The sequence below is a fragment of the Pleurodeles waltl genome, chromosome 1_1, assembly GCF_031143425.1.
Source record: "Pleurodeles waltl isolate 20211129_DDA chromosome 1_1, aPleWal1.hap1.20221129, whole genome shotgun sequence".
NCBI lineage: Eukaryota > Metazoa > Chordata > Amphibia > Caudata > Salamandridae > Pleurodeles > Pleurodeles waltl.
This window is the reverse complement of record NC_090436.1, coordinates 485,058,095-485,075,686: the sequence shown is the minus strand read 5'-3', so window position 1 is coordinate 485,075,686 and position 17,592 is coordinate 485,058,095. Positions and strand designations below refer to the sequence as shown.

At 45.4% G+C, this 17,592-nt stretch overlaps 1 protein-coding gene across 2 annotated transcripts in view; it reads left to right on the top strand.

The window, feature by feature from the left end:
* CCNH (cyclin H) overlaps nucleotides 1-17,592 on the top strand; it is a 137,893-nt gene that overhangs the window by 64,464 nt on the left and 55,837 nt on the right. For both annotated transcript variants that reach the window (XM_069224900.1, XM_069224891.1), the window contains exons 6-7: nucleotides 593-756; nucleotides 4,317-4,387. In XM_069224900.1, the coding sequence (XP_069081001.1) occupies nucleotides 593-756; nucleotides 4,317-4,387 (235 nt within the window). The remainder of the gene's footprint in view (nucleotides 1-592; nucleotides 757-4,316; nucleotides 4,388-17,592) is intronic.

The window sequence follows — 17,592 nt, the reverse complement described above, 5'->3', positions numbered from 1 at the left end:
TTGTAATAAAATGTTCACCTCCTGCACATAAAGGTCAAGGGTATATGACAAAGCACTAAGTGTTCACAGTTAACTATAAAAAAACATGTATTTAAATTCAGACTTTACCCTTTTTTTCGAGGGCCCTCAGGTTCTGTCCTAGACCTCATTACATTTTTAACTAGCCCTGTACTACTGCATTTCCCCCACACATAGCATTGGTGACAGAATTTCTTCACAGCTTAGTTGCTTCCCAGAATATTATCATGTAAGGTAGTGCTTCGAAGAAGAATATTTTTCACACCATGATTGGTACCTTATCTTTATAAAAGAATGCTTACTTTGAGATTATAGGGGAGGAGAACGGAATATTGTCCTGACTTGAAAATCCAGCAGGGTAGGCAAGCACCGTTTTAATATTGTGTAAGCTACTGAGACCTGTGCCATTTTGTACCCTTTTGTTAGTGTGTTGAAATCTGAAGTGTCCTAAATAGAAAATGCAAGCGCGAGACTTGCAACAACGTTCCTTTTAGTGTGTCCTTTGAAGAGTTGATATTGTAATTTGCCAATTAAAGTGGATAGGACTAACTTACATTTATTTTTGTTTTGCTAGACACGTTATCCAATGCTAGAAAATCCAGAGGTCTTGAGGAAAATGGCTGATGACTTCCTGAATCGAGTGTCATTGACTGATGCCTGCATGTTGTTTACACCTTCAAAGATAGCTCTTACTGCTATCCTCTCAACAGCTTCTAGGGCAGGCATTAATATGGAAAGGTGGGGATGAGTTACTTTATGTTTTTACTTCTGTTAAAAATAATAATAATAATAAAAACAAAGTGCAGAAACGTTTCTATGGTAAATGTAACATTTGTTGTGAACTGTGTTTTGAAAGTGAGCCTGTATATTAGTCTAGTTTGTACTTTTCTTCAATTTTTAACTTTGCCTTAAAAAAGAAGAAGCTTAAGCCTAATCTCCAGCATTATTTATAGAAAAAAATTGGAAATAAAAAAATACCTGCATAGAGGACTTTGGGTCAGGGGTCATAATCCATTGGTCTGATCAAACGTTTTTCATATTGTTGGGATAGAAAGTGCTTATGTGGGGACAGATATGCACCCCTGCCCTGTGTGCTCCAGCTGCAACGATGTCTGCATCTGTTGTGCTGATTTTTGTTGTCATGGGTAAACACTGATCATGCATGTGTGTTATAAAATATGCCCATCTCACAGATTGCTGTCTTGTTGGACCAGGAGAGGCACCGAAAGTGCTATCCTCCCTGTGGTGAACAGCTACTGCCTTTACCAGGAGTTAAGTAGCACAAGCGCGGTGGTGGTAGCATAGCATATAGTGATCAGTAGATGTGAACAGATCTTTTTACCTGTGTCAATGGAGTAAAGCCTACAAGATCACTCATGTAAAGTTCAGCTGCTATGACCTTACCTCACCCTTGGCCTACATCAAGTTAGTAGTTAGCACTGAGCGGCGCACATGTGGTTGCACACATGTGTGGTACAATACATGTAAGACTCTAAGTTGCATTTTGGGAGACCCAGGAATGATTGGGGGAGCATGAGGAGGTAGAGGAATCGCCCCAGGCAGATTTGTGGATTACTGCATTCATGTGATCTGGGTGGGATGGGGAGACACACACATAATCTCATTCTCACACTCACTCACTCCCACACTTACTCTGTGAAGAAGGAAGAGCCAGGCTCAGTACATTTCAGGGAGAGGTCACTGGATAGGGCCCTGGGCACATCTGAGGAAGAAGATGGGGCTGATCAGAGATTCATAAAGAGTAGAGCTGGAGCCCTGGGATAACTATTGGATTCAGCTCAGATTCACAACTTCCAGTCTCTCCTCCCTCAGTTTCAAGAGATCTCTTCATACACGGTCAGGTCTGTGATGCGCCTGTTAAGGATGATGGCCTCCTGTATTGCCACCATTCCCCAAGCCAGACTTCACATGCATCTGCTACAGCACTGTCTGTCTCTTCAGTGGACTAAATCACAGTGTCACAGGGAAGATCTAGTGTTGTTAGACCACCATACTTACTGCTCTCTGCAATGGTAGAACACCACCTACCTATTGAAGGGGGCGGCATTTTCTTTACCCTGTGCCCCAGATCATACTGACAAAAGAGACCTCACACACAGGCTGGGGCGCTCACCTTCAAGAGCTTTCAGTACAGGGCCATTAGGATCCTCATCATCAATCCCTACACATCCGCTTCCTAGAACTTCAGGCAGTATTTCTAGCTCTGAAAGCATTCCTTCATCGCCTCTCTTGCAAAGTTGTCCTAATCTGCAGACAACATGATAGCAATGTACTACCTTCGGAAACAGGGGGGTGGGTGTGCACGATGACTTCAACTGTCACAACTCTCTCAGACAATATGGAAGTGAGCTCTCTACTTATCACATACACCTTGTGGCAGAGTATCTCCCAGTAATGGATAATGTATTTGCAGGCCTGCTTAGCAGGATGCAGCAACAAGTCCACCGATGGGAACTTCACCCGCAAATCCCTCAAACATACTTCTGGGAGTGGGGCACCTCAAATAGATCTTTTTACCACAGCAGGAAACATAAAATGCCAAAACTTCACCTCCAGGCACCCTCATCATCTAAGGGCAATGCTCTATGGATGGACTGGTCAGGAATATTTGCCTACACTTTACCTCCTCTCCCTCTCATTCCATTTCTAGTGCCGCAGATCAGGCAAACCTCTCACAATCTGATCCTTGTAGCTCCCACATGAGCACACCAACCCTGGTTCACCACACTATTGGATCTCAAAGTAGTTCCCCACAAGAAGCTTCCCAATAGGCCGGACCTTCTCACTCAAAACCAAGGTCAGGTCAGGCATCTAGATCCCAAATCACTCAACCTTGTGATGTGGCTCCTGAGGTCGCAGAGTTTGGTTTCCTGGACCTCCCTCCAGAATGCATTGACATTCTCCCAGACATAGCTGCATACTTACAAAACAGACAACATGCATCCCTGTTTAAGATCCCAGCAATCAAAACATTCTTTCTCATGGAAAGTTGCTTTTTTATTCACTATCACATCTCTCAGACATGTTAGTGAGCTCCAGGCCCTAACCGTGGAAGAAATTTTCTTCCAAATACATAGGGACAAGGTGGTTCTACGCACTAATCCAAAGTTCCTCCCTAAAGTGGTCTCCCAATTCCATATTAATCAATCCATTGAGTTGCCTGTCTTCTTTCTGCAACCTGACTGAGTTGCCGAAAGAGCTCTTCACACTCTGGACGTTAAACGTGCTTTACTGTTTTACATTGACAGAACTAATGAGTTTAGAAAGACTAAACCGCTCTTTGTAGCTTTCTCACAAACTCATAAAGGCAATCCAGTATCAAAGAATAGCATAGCTAGGCAGATAGTTAAAAGTATTCAAACTTGTTATGTTAAAGCCAAAAGAAAACTTCCTGTTACTCCCAGAGCACACTCTACTGGGAAGAAGGAAGCTACTATTGCTTCTCTTTGAAAATATACCCACAGCTGACATTTTCAAGGAGGCTACATGGTCTGTACCACATACATTTACAAAACATTATTTTGTAGATATACTTGGACGATAGCAAGCCAGGGTAGGCCAGGAAGTGCTAAGAACACTTCTCCAGTCAACTGCAACTCCAACAGGCTAGCCACCACTGTATGGAAGGACTGCTTTACAGTCTATGCAAAGCATGTGTAACTACAGCCACACATGCCATTGAACTGAAGATGTTACTCACCCAGTAAGCATCTGTTCGTGGCATGTAGTGCTATAGAATCATGTGAGTCCTCCTTGGACACTTGTATCCATTTAGACTTCCTTGTATATAGTTGTACATATATCATTACATTTGCGTGGACATCTTTCTTTATATTTCCTCTACATTCCTTGTCTCACCCGCCTGCGGGGAAAACAATGTAACAAAGGAGTTAAAGCCCATTCGGAGTATCACCGAGAAGGAGTCACTCAATCCTGTGACTCTAAAAAACAACTTGCAACACTCCAAACTCAGCACTAGATGGCAAGAGCATGCAGAGCTTGTGAATCTAGAGCACTACATACCACAAACAGATGCTTACTGGGTAAGCAACATTTTCCTTTCTCCCAACTTTCAAATGTAGAGAGCACAATAGACCCACTCCCAAAGTACAGCTGGTCCCTCTGCCCGCAACTCAGTAATTGGAAGAGCAGTCACACCGTGTACCTGGTGACTGTTTTCAACAACTTCCATTAAGACTGTACCTTCAGAAACTATCATGTAATTGGGGCATGCTCATCTAAACCCATATTTTAGATGGTTTTCCTCTGTTTTTCAGTTACCTCTTGGAGTGCCTTTCAATGAAGGAAAACCAGGATGCTATGGCTCGATTACTGGAAGATATGAAATGTAGGTAATTATTTTCCAGGTACACTTACCATATTTTTGTAAACAATTTTTATTGTATTCTTGTTATAACATAATGAGTCTCAGTGCTATCCATAATCATCGCTTGACAACATATATCACATTACCCATACTCGAACTACAGCGTATAACTGAAAGTACAAATCTACATATTGTGTTCAAGGGTGAGCCACAACATTATAAAACAGGAAAAGCATAATACAGTTGTCTTGAGACTGTTTAACTATAGCAACAAAACAAACATTTAACAATCTCCTTCCCACCCATCTACGACTTAACATCTACTGTCTATATTAAATGTATTGCAGTTGTAAGTTCCAACCCCTGTAACATGTATCACAGCAGTCAGTTACTAGATAGAACTAAAACGAAATGGCCTCCGGCATCAACCCGCAACCAGCAGATTGTGAGTATTAAGTGAGGCCAATTGTCCTGCCGTTTTAATGTTGATTACGTCAGGATCACAGTAGGAGAGCATAAGCTTATGAGGTCAGCAGTAGAAGCATCAGTACCCAGACTCCAACTTGCTATCCGTGACTGTTTTAAAGGATTCCAAAAGAGCGTCCCACTCTAACGCTATTGGACATCTCCGCACACCTCTGTATTCTTCACTGTGAAGTGCTGTACCTTCAGCTAGGCCTCACTCCCCAACTTCTGCCATCCACTGTACTAATGAAGGTGCTGTGGTGGTTTTCCAGCACTTAGTTTTGAGACACTTGGCTAATATTAAGGCTAGTCAGCAAATCGTGATGACACCTTCCTTCTCTTTTTATGTGAGAAAAGCCCTGTAGCAAGCAGGCCTGGTGTGTGGTGAACACCTATGGTGTTATCACCTTATACCAGATCCAGGGATCCCCTATTAGTGAAGTGACACCACACTCTTTTCACATGGCTTTAAGGTAAGCAGACATGAGGTTTCCATCTCTGTCTGATAGCATCTCTTAAGAAAAGCCCACCCTTGAGAAAATTCCCAGGAGTGCTTTGGCCACTGGATACCTGGTGGCATGGTCCACTATCACCAGTATAAATCTATTGCCAGAGGCTGTTGGTGGGTCCATGGGGCCAACAATATCCACTCCAACCCTCTCAACGGGCACTCCCAACCACTGGTAGTGGAATTAACAGGGCCTTTGGGGTGCCACCTGGCTTGCCCCTGGCTTGACAAGTGACAAAGGAGCGACAAAACTCCTTGGTGTCTTCAGTCATTTGGGGCCAGTGAAAGTGAGGGGCAAGCCTGTCCCAAGTTTTGCTTGACCCCAAGTGGGCTGCAATATCATGTGGCAGAGCTAATAGGAACTCCCTAAACCTCAAATGGATAACCAGTCTCCTTGTGGCACCAGGTTTAGGGTCCCTTGCTTCTGAGTAAAGGAGGCTGTTATCCCGGTACACCTTATGGGTGCCACTGACATCCCCTGCCTCTTGTGCTGCAGCTTGCTGCTTTAAGCTCTCCAGTGTGGGACAGGTTTTCTGTTCCATACTGAGTTCCTCCCTGGTGGGCCCCTTGCACCCAAGACCTCAGGGGTGTCAGCTTTGAGCTCCTCTGGTGTAAGTTCCACCCAAGGAGTAGATTCTTCTTCCTCAGGCGTTGAATCTTCACCGGAGGCTGGAGTAGGGGGTACCTTTTAACCATTTCTGTTCTTTTGTTTAGGAGCCTACTGGGCCATTGTTCCAGGCTCCAGACTTCCCTGATCCCTTTGTTCCTTGGCCTGTGCTCTGGTGAGGGCACATATATTACCAGGAATGCCCAGCATTGCTGCATGGGCCTCCAATTCCACTTCAGGCCAAGCCGAATTCTCCAACACATTACCTAGCTGACATCCTGCAGGTAAATCGGAGGACACTACAACCTTTTTGAGGCAGTAACCCCCCATCCCCAGCTAAAGTCCATTCCATAAATGCCATGGGGTGGCACAAAGTGTTATTGTGAGCATCAGTCACTTGGTATGTGTGAACAAGTAGGTGTTACCACCAGTTTTGTAGTCACCATAGTGACACTGGCACCTGTGTCTCTACAGGCCTCAGCCTCAACGCCATTGATAAAAGGATGCTGCATGTACTTATCCATGTTAAGGGGGCAGGCATCTAAGGCGGCAAAGTCAATGCCCCTATCAGAGACTAACACAGCCTCAGTGGTCTCTTTGACTAGCCCAGATCCCACTACATTCTCCAAGGTGAGCCCAGCTATACCTTTGGACTGACTACTGTTATTATTGTTATCCCCACTACTGCTATTGCTAGGGGCACTAGGAGTAGAAGTGGTATTGGTAGTGGGGGGTTGGTGCCTTTTTTAGGACAGGAACTGTCTCCGGCTCTGTGGCCTTTGTTTTTACAAGGTTTCTTGAAATTTGAGGAAGAGGATTTATTCTCCCCCAGATGGGTTTTATGGCCTGATGAAGACTCGTTAGTTTTATCTTTGTCCCCAAACTTAACCTGATGCTTACCTGTTTCCCTCTTTTTGTGGTCATCCCCTGTGTGAGTGTTGAAGACTCCTTCAGAGCAGGAACAAAACCAGAGACCAGCCAGCCCTTAGAGTATAAAGAAAATCTTTTTTCATGCACGGAGACTGATGGCTTGAGAGGCCAAGTCCAACCACTCCGAATCGCGCAACTCCAATACAATCTTTTATGCATGAAGACCACGATCATTTGAAAATACATCATGTAATCAGAACAACCGAGAGGTAATTTCTTCATCAAATACATGGTGTGATGCATGGTGTTATACATATATTGGGCATCTATCCAATCACAGTAGAACATTTCATGATGGCAGCCTGATACAAGATGACCATAAACGCGACCTTCACATTTCTCAGACGTATGAGACTTTCCAAGGCGTCACCAAACAAGTTTCTTCATAACCTTTCTTAACCTTTCCTCTGACCTATGTGGACATCCAGATGTCTGTCTGTTGCTGGGCAAATGAAGCAATGCATGTTGCATAAGGTGTCTCTTTGAAGCAAGCGTTGCATCACAAACGGTCTATCAGGGTTAGTTTAGTAAAGGTCATCTACCCTTTTGCATATGTTTTTCAGGCCTGTTCAGCATTGAGCATCACAGGATGAAGTCAGGCCTGGAGAAATAATAAAATGGATTCTTTAGCCAGTTTCCACATGAGATTTCCTACTCACTCTGTTGCGGACCCACTTGGCTGCCTTTTTTTCCCAATTCTTGGTAAGAGGTCTGATCAGAGTCCACTAAGCACTAATGCAGCTGCTCAGACATACAGTTATTCAAAATCTGCTCTCTTAAAATCAAATTGTATAATCCCTGGTAGTCACTCACTTTGCTCCCATGCAACCAGTCTTCCAGAGCTTTAGCTGAGCAGTCCACAAAACCTAACCAATCTTGGGAGGACTCCTTTTTGGTTTTCCTGAACCTGATCCAGTTCAGTGGTTAAACTAAAATCATCTAACAGTGCATTCTTTAGTGCTGTACAATTGTTTGCATCATCCTGACAGTGAAGAGTTTGTCCCTGCCTTTGTCAGAGAATGAGAACCACAAGATTTCTGCCCACTGCTTATGGAGGGAGCTTCTGAACTTTAAAGGCCTTTTCCAAAGCACTGAACTATTTGTAAATGTTATCTCCTGCCTTGTAAGGTGGGACTATCTTGCTCAGATTCCTAGATTCATAAGAGTCCTTGCAAGAGTTCTTGCAAGAACATTGTGTGTTTTGCGGCTGTTATACTAAGCCAGTATTCTGTGATGCTTATGAATGGAGCTTAGTCCGCACACATTCCAGGTGATAATGTTATAGCTAAGTGTGGACGCCATCATAGGCCCTTAGTATGTAATGATGTGGGGTGGTATAAATGCACCTGCAGTGAGTAGTATATAAGTCTTGAGGTAAGTGAGTAGATGCCCAGTAGTAACATAAGAAACATTTTCCCCAACAAATTCCAACACAAGGCTAAGCATAAAACCCACTTGGCCAAAACCATATTAAAAAAAGGGGGGGAACCATTAAATCACAAAATAATATACGCAATCACTAATGGGATAGTAGGATTGTGAGCATAAGACTTCTCAGTGATTAGCAGTTGACTCAACATATTAATCAGTACATGGGTCTGCCCAGGCCTTCCAGTCAATGGTACTTGTGTACTTCCTATTATGGGAAGGCCCAGGGAGACCAATGGAGAGGCCATCTGTTCATAGTTCATAGCAAAGATTCATGACCAAGACAGACACTAGCAAGAATACTCTGGCACACAACATATGCTGTAGTTGGACAAGGTCCAAAGCAGCTCTGTATGTCCACCATAATATTAGGAGCGGAAGCAGGCGATCATCGCCAGCCAGTGCACCGCCCCGTCTGGCTGCCTCATCACATCTCAGTAATGTTTAGGTCATAGCTCCTCCTGGATTATATATTGTGGTCTGTTTGGGGTGTAAAAGATGAGAACAAGGCAACGCTCCCCTTTGAGTCCGAGGCAACAGTACTATCCACAGAGAAAACAGCGCTGGGAAGGGAAGAACGGGTTCTTTGTATGAAATATGCTGATTTATTTGCTGCTCTCTGGCTCGCCAAAGCCTGCGGAGGTGTAGGTCCAGTACCTCTTTGGGTTGGACGGCACAAGGACTGCCAGTCCCCTCGCAGCAGACGCCGTCTCATTGGCCGCAAGCAGTGGGAGGACTCCCGGCTATTCGAGTGAGGGAAGGTCTGATCAAGCCAGTCTTGCACAGCCTCTAGCGTATCAAAAAAAATGTTTTTTATTTTTATTATGTAGGATCCTCAACCAGGCCGGGAACAGTAACGCGTAGGGAAGGCCCTCCTCACTGAGTCTTTGCTTTATAATTTGACAGGAGGCTCTCCGTCTCTGCACCACAAGTGTGTAGTCAGGCTAGAGAGATACTCAGGCATTGTCGATGATAGGATCTGCCTCCCGTGCTTTACGCAGGAGAGGGTTGCGGCCTCTATAATTCAGTACCCAGCCCACCATTGAGTGGGGCGGTGCTCCTGGCGGCTGCTTCTTTGTTGGAACTCTGTGTGCCATCTCCACCATAAATAAGGCAGAAAGGCCAGACAGCGCCATGCTCCTTAGCCAAGTTTACAAATATTGCGTGGTGTCTCACCCCTCCGAGCCTTCCAGTAGGCCAACTATGCAAATGTTATTGCAGCACAACCTCTCCTCTGCATCCCCCAAACTCTCCTGTAGGGTTTCTGACTGTTTCGATAGCTGTTTGAAAGCAGTCTCACTGTCCTTCTGCCTGGGTATGAGGTTAGCAATGTCAGCCTTAACGGCTTTCACCCTGTCCGTTAGTTTTCGGGGGCCATCTTTAAGGAGGCTGATCTCAGTAGTAATGGACCCCAGTCATTGCTCAATTGCAGAGCGTGACGCTTGGATTTCTTGCACGATAACATCAAGTTTGTCCATGGTCGGGTCCGCAAGTGTGAGTGGTAAGTAGTCTTCAGACATGGATGCCAGGGAACTCTGTCAAGGGGGAGACTGCGGGCAGTGGTCTTTATGGTCCATGTGTTTCCCTTTCATATGACTCATGGTTGCACAGCTTCGTGGGATCAAAGTTGGTGGGGCCACGCCTCTAGGTGTATATCCATTCAGACCCAGCACCCCTGGATATTGCCAACTGTCAAGCGGGTGTAGTGCACAAGGCTTCAGAAGCGGAGCCAGTGCGCCCCAGGAGACCCCTCAGAGATCCAGCGGGGAGGGAAGGCCGATAATGTGATGCCCCCTAGGATATACCAGTCTTGCAACAGTTAGAGGGGGCATCGTGCACACGTCAGAACAAGTAGAAAGCCACGATTAGGGTAGAACAAACAAGGTCTGCTGCTGCACTGCAAGTTTTTATCAGCAGGTAATGTCACACAGGTAGGTCCGTCTTGCATCGGTGCCGTGATAGCCTGGGCCAAACAGGACCTCCAGGTTTGTTCCCAGGCAATCCAGGGTCACCTGCCAGCAATAACTGGGCCGCCCGAGCCGTCACCCGCCGCCTTCACCTTTCGGTGGCCTCAAGTGGGTCATGGTACAGAGCCTCCTGTTTCCTGCTAAAGGCGCGGTCACGCTCACCCAGACACCTCACAGGGAGCTCCAGACGGCTGCGAACAGTACCATCAGAAGCCAGCCGTCTTGGTGCAGCTCAAAGGGTGCTTCAGCTGCGCAGATGGCTCCTCGAATGACTGATAATTATCGATGAGCGGGCCTGGGTTGGGAGCACTGCAATTGGACATCCACCATCTTTGGCAGTTGACCACGCCCCAAGGTACACTTATTATATTTGGCATTCACTTACAAAACATTCCAGCTCTACCTAACCTTGTAATCCTTGACCCGGACTTTACTCAGTGATTTGATCCTGCTTTATGTTGAATTAATTTTAATATTGTTGCAGATAAAAATAGTGATTGTGACACCTTCTGCTCTTTTAAAACAATATAGCTTTTATTAAGGTTGAGGAAGACATAGGGGGTCATTCCGACCCCGGCGGGCGGCGGGCACCGCCCGCCGGGCGGAAACCGCCCAAAGACCGCACCGCGGTCAAATTACCGCGGGGGTCATTACAACTTTCCCGCTGGGCCGGCGGGCGATCTCCAAAAGATCGCCCGCCGGCCCAGCGGGAAAGCCCCTGCAAAGAGGAAGCCGGCTCCGAATGGAGCCGGTGGATTTCCAGGGGTGCGACGGGTGCAGTGGCACCCGTCGCGATTTTCAGTGTCTGCAAAGCAGACACTGAAAATCTTTATGGGGCCCTGTTAGGGGGCCCCTGCACTGCCCATGCCAGTGGCATGGGCAGTGCAGGGGCCCCCAGGGGCCCCATGACACCCGTTCCCGCCATCCTGTTCCTAGCGGTAAAAACCGCCAGGAACAGGATGGCGGGAAGGGGGTCGGAATCCACATGGCGGCGCTGCACACAGCGCCGCCATGGAGGATTCCCTGGGCCAGGGGAAAACCGGCGGGAAACCGCCGGTTCCCCTTTTCTGACCGCAGCTTTACCGCCGCGGTCAGAATGGCCCGGGAAGCACCGCCAGCCTGTTGGAGGTGCTTCCTCTGCCCTCCACCCTGACGGTTTGAAACCGCCAGGGTCGGAATGAGGGCCATAGTCCTTTTAGTGGGGCTCTTGTTTGGCATAATAGCCATAAAGGTGTAATTTTAAATGGATCGATACCATAGGAGCTGGATAGCTTACTTGCTGCATGTGTAACACAACAGTACTCCTAACTATCTCTTTTGGTGCAGGTCTGTTAATATCTTAAAATATGTGTTGTCCCAGAGTTTTGTAGTCTGTTAGTAATTGGGAGTAGCAGAGTTCAAGCAGAAGTAAATTCCAGGAATTGGTAACTAAACTTGAGAAGGATCTGTCCTTCATTAGACTTGTGTATGCTAGAGCACCCCAAGAACTTTTGATTCAAGCCCCCAAGGTTCCTTCAAACCACAATCTATTGCTGACCTCATTGATATCCTTAAGTCCCAAAAGCTGCCACCTGCACGCATGATGCCAGAACCTCATCCAGCATCAAAGTTCTTTTTGGACCTCTTACATCTCCGTGCACAATCATCAGTGTTTCTCTCACTCGGGGTATATTCCGTGAAGTTCCCAAGACCGACCAGATCCTCACACATCTGAAGAAACTCACACTAGACAATGACAGCATCACCAAATACTGGTCCATCTCTTGTTCACTCTTCATTGTCAGGCTCACTAAAGAGACAGTCTATCTTCAACTTCAAGATCATCAGTGGCAACCATCTTCTGCCTACCAATCTGACTTCAGATCACACTGCAGCATTGATATAGCTACTATACAAATCGTAGACAATTGCCACCTGACCACAGATAAAGATGGCCCTGCCTCCTGATATTACTGGACCTTTCAGCTGCCTTCAACACAGTCAACCTCTCCAGAATCATCCACACCCTCAAGTCTCAAATGGGATTCACTGGAACTGACCATTAGTTCTTCTCCTACCTTTCCATCAAACACCAGTTTGTTTAAATGGACACCTCCCGGTCCTATGAGATTCTGCTCACCTACAGGATTCACCAGGGTTCAATTTCTTCTCAGGTCATCTTCCATTTCTGCATGTAGCCCCCTTTCCCATACCTTATTTGCTGTTTTGTGCTCATCTCCCATGGCAGTGAGAGCAGAGTTGAGCCTCAGTCTGAAAGCAGTACATATCTCACCTCGAACAGTTTGTACTGGTTTGGCTTGGGCATCAGAAGCCCACAAAATCTGGTGAGCTACAAGGATTTGATGCTCAGTCAGGTTTGGCTGTCCAGCAGTGTTTAAATGCTAGACTGTTGTGTCTAGCTTCTCTCCTTGGCCATTTGATGGATGTATGAACTGGACTCCTAGACCAGGACTAAGTTTTAGGTAGAGCATGGCAGTGCGCAAGCACTGCTTTTCCGACATGTTGGTATGTATCTGGGCTTTTAACCACACCCACCTAACGCCCATCAGTACCACTCATTCATGGGTTTGCCCTCCAAAAATCCTTTAATATTGGTAAATGGTTTACGTTTGTCCCTCCTTGGGGAGGTTTTGTTACCGCCTTGGCCATCGCCCCCGTTACATGACTAATTGCACTTTTGCCAATACATTTGCGAGCAAACTTCTTTTTCTCTTTGTGTGTCTCTTCAGGCTAGTGCTAATGACGGCTTTAGCGTTGTGAATCGGCTCGCTTATGTGAAACAGTTTTACTTTTCATTTTCAGTTTGTGGCAAGAAAAGTCTGGTTAGGAGTTTACAACGCTAATAGCTCTAACTCGAGCAAATGCGAGACCCATTGCATTGCAAATGCTTGTTTTAGGTTGCAGCCTACCAGACAGCACAGCTGTCTAGGTATTGTAATAACATCTTGGGGAGATTATCAAAGTTGACCTGGGAATGCATTCTGCCTGTTGTTTGTCATTGGCTTAGTGGTTTGCAACTCACATTTTCTTGTTTTTTTCAATTTGCTGGTTCAGTCTCTCCAGATCCACCCATGTTAAAACCTTATTTACTAGTATCCTTTCGAGTGCTCACTTTTTGTAAACGGGATCGTAAATCTTGTTCTTATCTAGTCATGTCACATTTGCTGTGCTTTCAAAGACAGATGTCAGTGTCAAAGTGAGAGCATTTATAGCAAAGAGGAGTGCAGTTTTATTTATTAGGCATAGAGACAGAAGTGCTTGTTTGTTTTTTTGCCACTGAGAATTCGACGTATTGAGCCAAAGCTTTCATGTTTCATTCCTCGTAAACCTCAACACAGTGCAGTTCGGAGTGGTCCCCTCTTAGGCCAATGGGGCTGGGCCAGAGTCACCCTCATGGAAGTTATCTTTGGTTATTTTCCACTATGCAGGGATCATTATAGAGGTATTTCAATGTTGTAAATGTATTTATATTTCTTAACGTGTCTTGATTCTGTGTTGATTAAACTGCTTGTTAAAATAAGACTTTGCAAGATTTGCGTGTCATTTCCATTCTCATTATATTATCTCTGTTCAGACAATTATTTTCAAAATCAGGTACAACAATTCAAGTCTGTTTATGTACAATTTAACAATACCATCCTTGTGGGATATCCCACCAGAAAGTGGCCATTAAGTACCAGTTAGACTACTCTATGAGCCCTTAATATAGATAATATGAGAGTGTGTGTGAATATCAGTTTAGATTTTATATGGATGGAAAATAACACAGTAAAAACCCAGCTGTTTATGCCGGTGGAGGCGTGGCTTGGACGCCAACAATGGCGTGAGCTGGTTGTTCCAGACTGGCTCAACAATAACCTGCTTAATCCTTGCTGAGGCCATCTCGTAAACTACCCCAGTGCATGGCTGATAATAGTGACCCCCCCACCACTCCTATTGCAGCTGGGAGATATTTAGGCAGCTGGAGAGGTGGTGAAGCCGATTTGACAGCCTGCGACAGAGACCCTGTGAATATGCAGGTTGGCAGAAACGGAGCACAGCAAGAAAAGCACCTGTGGGAGGACACATCACATCCTAATCGGACTATAATAGAAGCGACCTGCCGGCAATAGCACCTCGGCCCTCCACGGAGACCGGTAATCGTGGCCACAGAACAAACCTAAGTGTGGAGCAGATAGAGGTGAGTCAGAAGAAGATCGTGTGGCCCACTGCCTGAGATCAGAGTGCCGAGAAGCATAGTTGAACATTGCAGAGGGCTGGAGGCAGGCCCAAACACACCTGTCTCTCGGCCTGTTCTGGGGCCTGCTGCGAGACGGTGCAGGAAAATCCGGCTGACGTTTAGACATAAAGGGTCAGGCTCTTTTGGAATGTGCTATACCCTCCTCTGCTGAATGACTCCTCTGACTGAGACGGCTGGAAGCCCCGGAACTAACATCGCATAGTGATTTATTGCATTATGCGTCTTCTTTACGTATTATTGCAGACACAAGGTTATACTTGACTAAATAGGTGCTCCTACTTAAAACCAGTGAAGGTGAATATTATGCAGAGAAGTGAAGGCAACATATACAATATGTACAAAAGGTGGTTTAAGAACAATATGGACTTATAGCGGCTCCGTCAATCCGGGAAGCCCTGAAGTCACATGAAATTTCTTTACAGTTTTATATTCCACACTCAAAGATATGTCAACGTTTCGACCCAATTGTAGAAATAAATCAATGGTGGGTCATCATCAGGACTGGGAAAAATTTCAGGTCGGTAGCACCTAGGGATAGTGTAAATATCTGAATTACTAAAAGCCTTTGTAATCGGTGTCCATGATTTATTATTAAGGGAGGGATTAGGCACTCACCTAAGATCCAGTGTTGAATTATGATCTGGTAGTCTGGGGTATCTTCCTAATGGGGAAATGACATAAAATATGGTACTCTGTTTATACAGTGGAAAATATGGTCATGAGGTAGCCGGTGACTGCTTACATGTTGAGTAGTTAAATGTACCCAGAGGACGTGGTGTATTCCGGTCTGGGGGTCAATTCAATTGGTTCAGTATTCAGTGTTGTATATTCAGGGTCGTACAATCACTGAGAGCCCTTCAATAATGTGGGCTGGGCCTCACGATATCTAAGAAACAATAATTATACGAGCAGGCCTAAGTATGGATGTACAGGAGTAGAGCAGCATATTAAATGTATATGTATCTGCACTTTCTAGTCAATATGCATCCAGGAAGTTTACTCTTGTAGCCAGGGCAAGTCATCTGGCACCGCACGTTCACTCGTATGTCCGACGTGCCCGGTTTAATGGGAAAATTCAACCATTTTGGAGCAATCAAACACTCCTGTGATTGGTCCAACCAGGAACCAATCAGAGATTAGGAGACGATGTGGTGTATTGGCATCAAAACAAAGCTGCCAGCGCTGGAACCAGGGAGGGAAGGTTCCCTTTCAGGGCCGCTGCAGTGACACGTCTGATGTTGCGCATGTGTGTATATTCTAATGCATGTCTCAAACGGAACAGGGAAGGGCAGAGGTCCCTTTCTGGTCCGCCTTAGGAGCGCATTTGCAAAAGTGCGCTTGGAGAGGTTTGGGAATAGAACCCTGTGTTGTGCTGCAAAGCGGGGTGGCCTGATTAATATCATGAAGGAAATGCTTCGTAAATCTGCTGCTATTTCAGGAGGGAACACTGTAAAAAGTGATTGGGGGGAGGGTGGGAGATAGGGTGCTGATCCCTGAGTGGGGGTACCTAAGAGACTGTCATAGCCCTGTACTGTGTGTATAAGGATAGTGTAAGACAGGCCCAGGCTGGTGTCTACGGACAAGTAATCGGGCCAGCACATCAGATAACGGTCCGGAACAGGACGAATGTCTATCACCTTGAGCATGGTGGCGGAAGATGGGTCTATGTGTTCATAACAAGTATCCTTGGTGGATCTTCATGTGGGCAAACGTGGCATATGGGGGCCACTTCAGTAAGCGGCAAAGGATATATGTATGTGTAATATACGTGATGTAAGTCTCAGAGGGATGCGTGGCGCCAATCTTCAGTCGTGTTAAATCTTTAATGGTGCCACATTTTTCTATCCAAAATAGCTCCAGCTTTGTAAAGGTATATTCTTTGTCCCCTCCCCTTGGTCCCAAGGAGATTTGTTCTACTATTTGCCATTTTATGTCATCGCATTTGTGTTGTAGTGTTTCATAGTGTTCTACTAATGGGGCACCTATTGTTTTGCCTTTTATCCTGCTTTTATGTTGCAGGATTCTGCATTTGACCTTCTGCGTAGTTTGTCCAATGTTCAACAATCAGCAGGGGCACCAAATTGCATAGATTACGTTGTGTGTTACAGCTGGTGAATTTGGGTAGGGTGAGTGTATAGTTTTTATGGCAGAATTCTGTGGTGTTAAAAGTCATCTTACATACCACATAATTGCTACATTTGTAGTGGCCCACTATGGCTGGTAAATCCCATAGTATGTTAACCTTTTTTTGGGGCGTCTGTGGTAATAGTGCACAAGTGAGGGTGTCTTTAAGGTTTCTGCCTTTCTTGAAGGAAAACAGTGGTGATTCTTGTGTGTGGAGGTGTTCCTTAATAAGTGCCCAATGATGTAAGATTATTTTCTTAATGTTGTTACTGGCCGGGCTGTATGTGGTAACACATGCTAGTCTGTTGCAATCTTGTTTCAATTGTTTGGGTTCTAAAAGGGCTTCTCTGTGGTTGTACCACACACGTTTCCTTGCTCTTTTCACAAGTCTTTTAGAGTAGCCTCTTTCGACTAATCTTTTGATTACGATGTCGGATTCTCTGAAGTAGTCTGATCTCCTTGTGCAGTTTCTCCGGATACGGGGGAACTGGCCAAAAGGGAGGTTGTCCCTCAGGCCTCTCGGGTGGTGGCTGGAGTAGTGTAGCAGTGTGTTTCTCTCTGTCTCAATTTTCTTGACCATTTTCGTATGTGGCGTAGGAAAGGATTTGTTAGGTTAAAGATGTTTTGGGTCTCATATTTTGCCATATAAAGGTTAGCCAAGTTTGGTGCAAAGGCAGCTCCCAAGGCCACTCCTTTAGTCTGATAATAAAACTTATTATTGAACAAAAAATCATTTTTGCCCATAGCTTTTTCCATCATGGAAATGAGGAACCATGTTGGAACTTGTACTGGTTGTGTACGGGATTCAAGTATTTTGGTTAGTGTTCTTAAGGCTTGTTGTTGGGGAATGTTGGTATACAGAGATTGTATATCCATTGTGACCAATATGTCAGTATCAGGAGAAAAATCTAGCCCTTCATACAGCATAATAACGTGCATACTATCTCTGATATATGC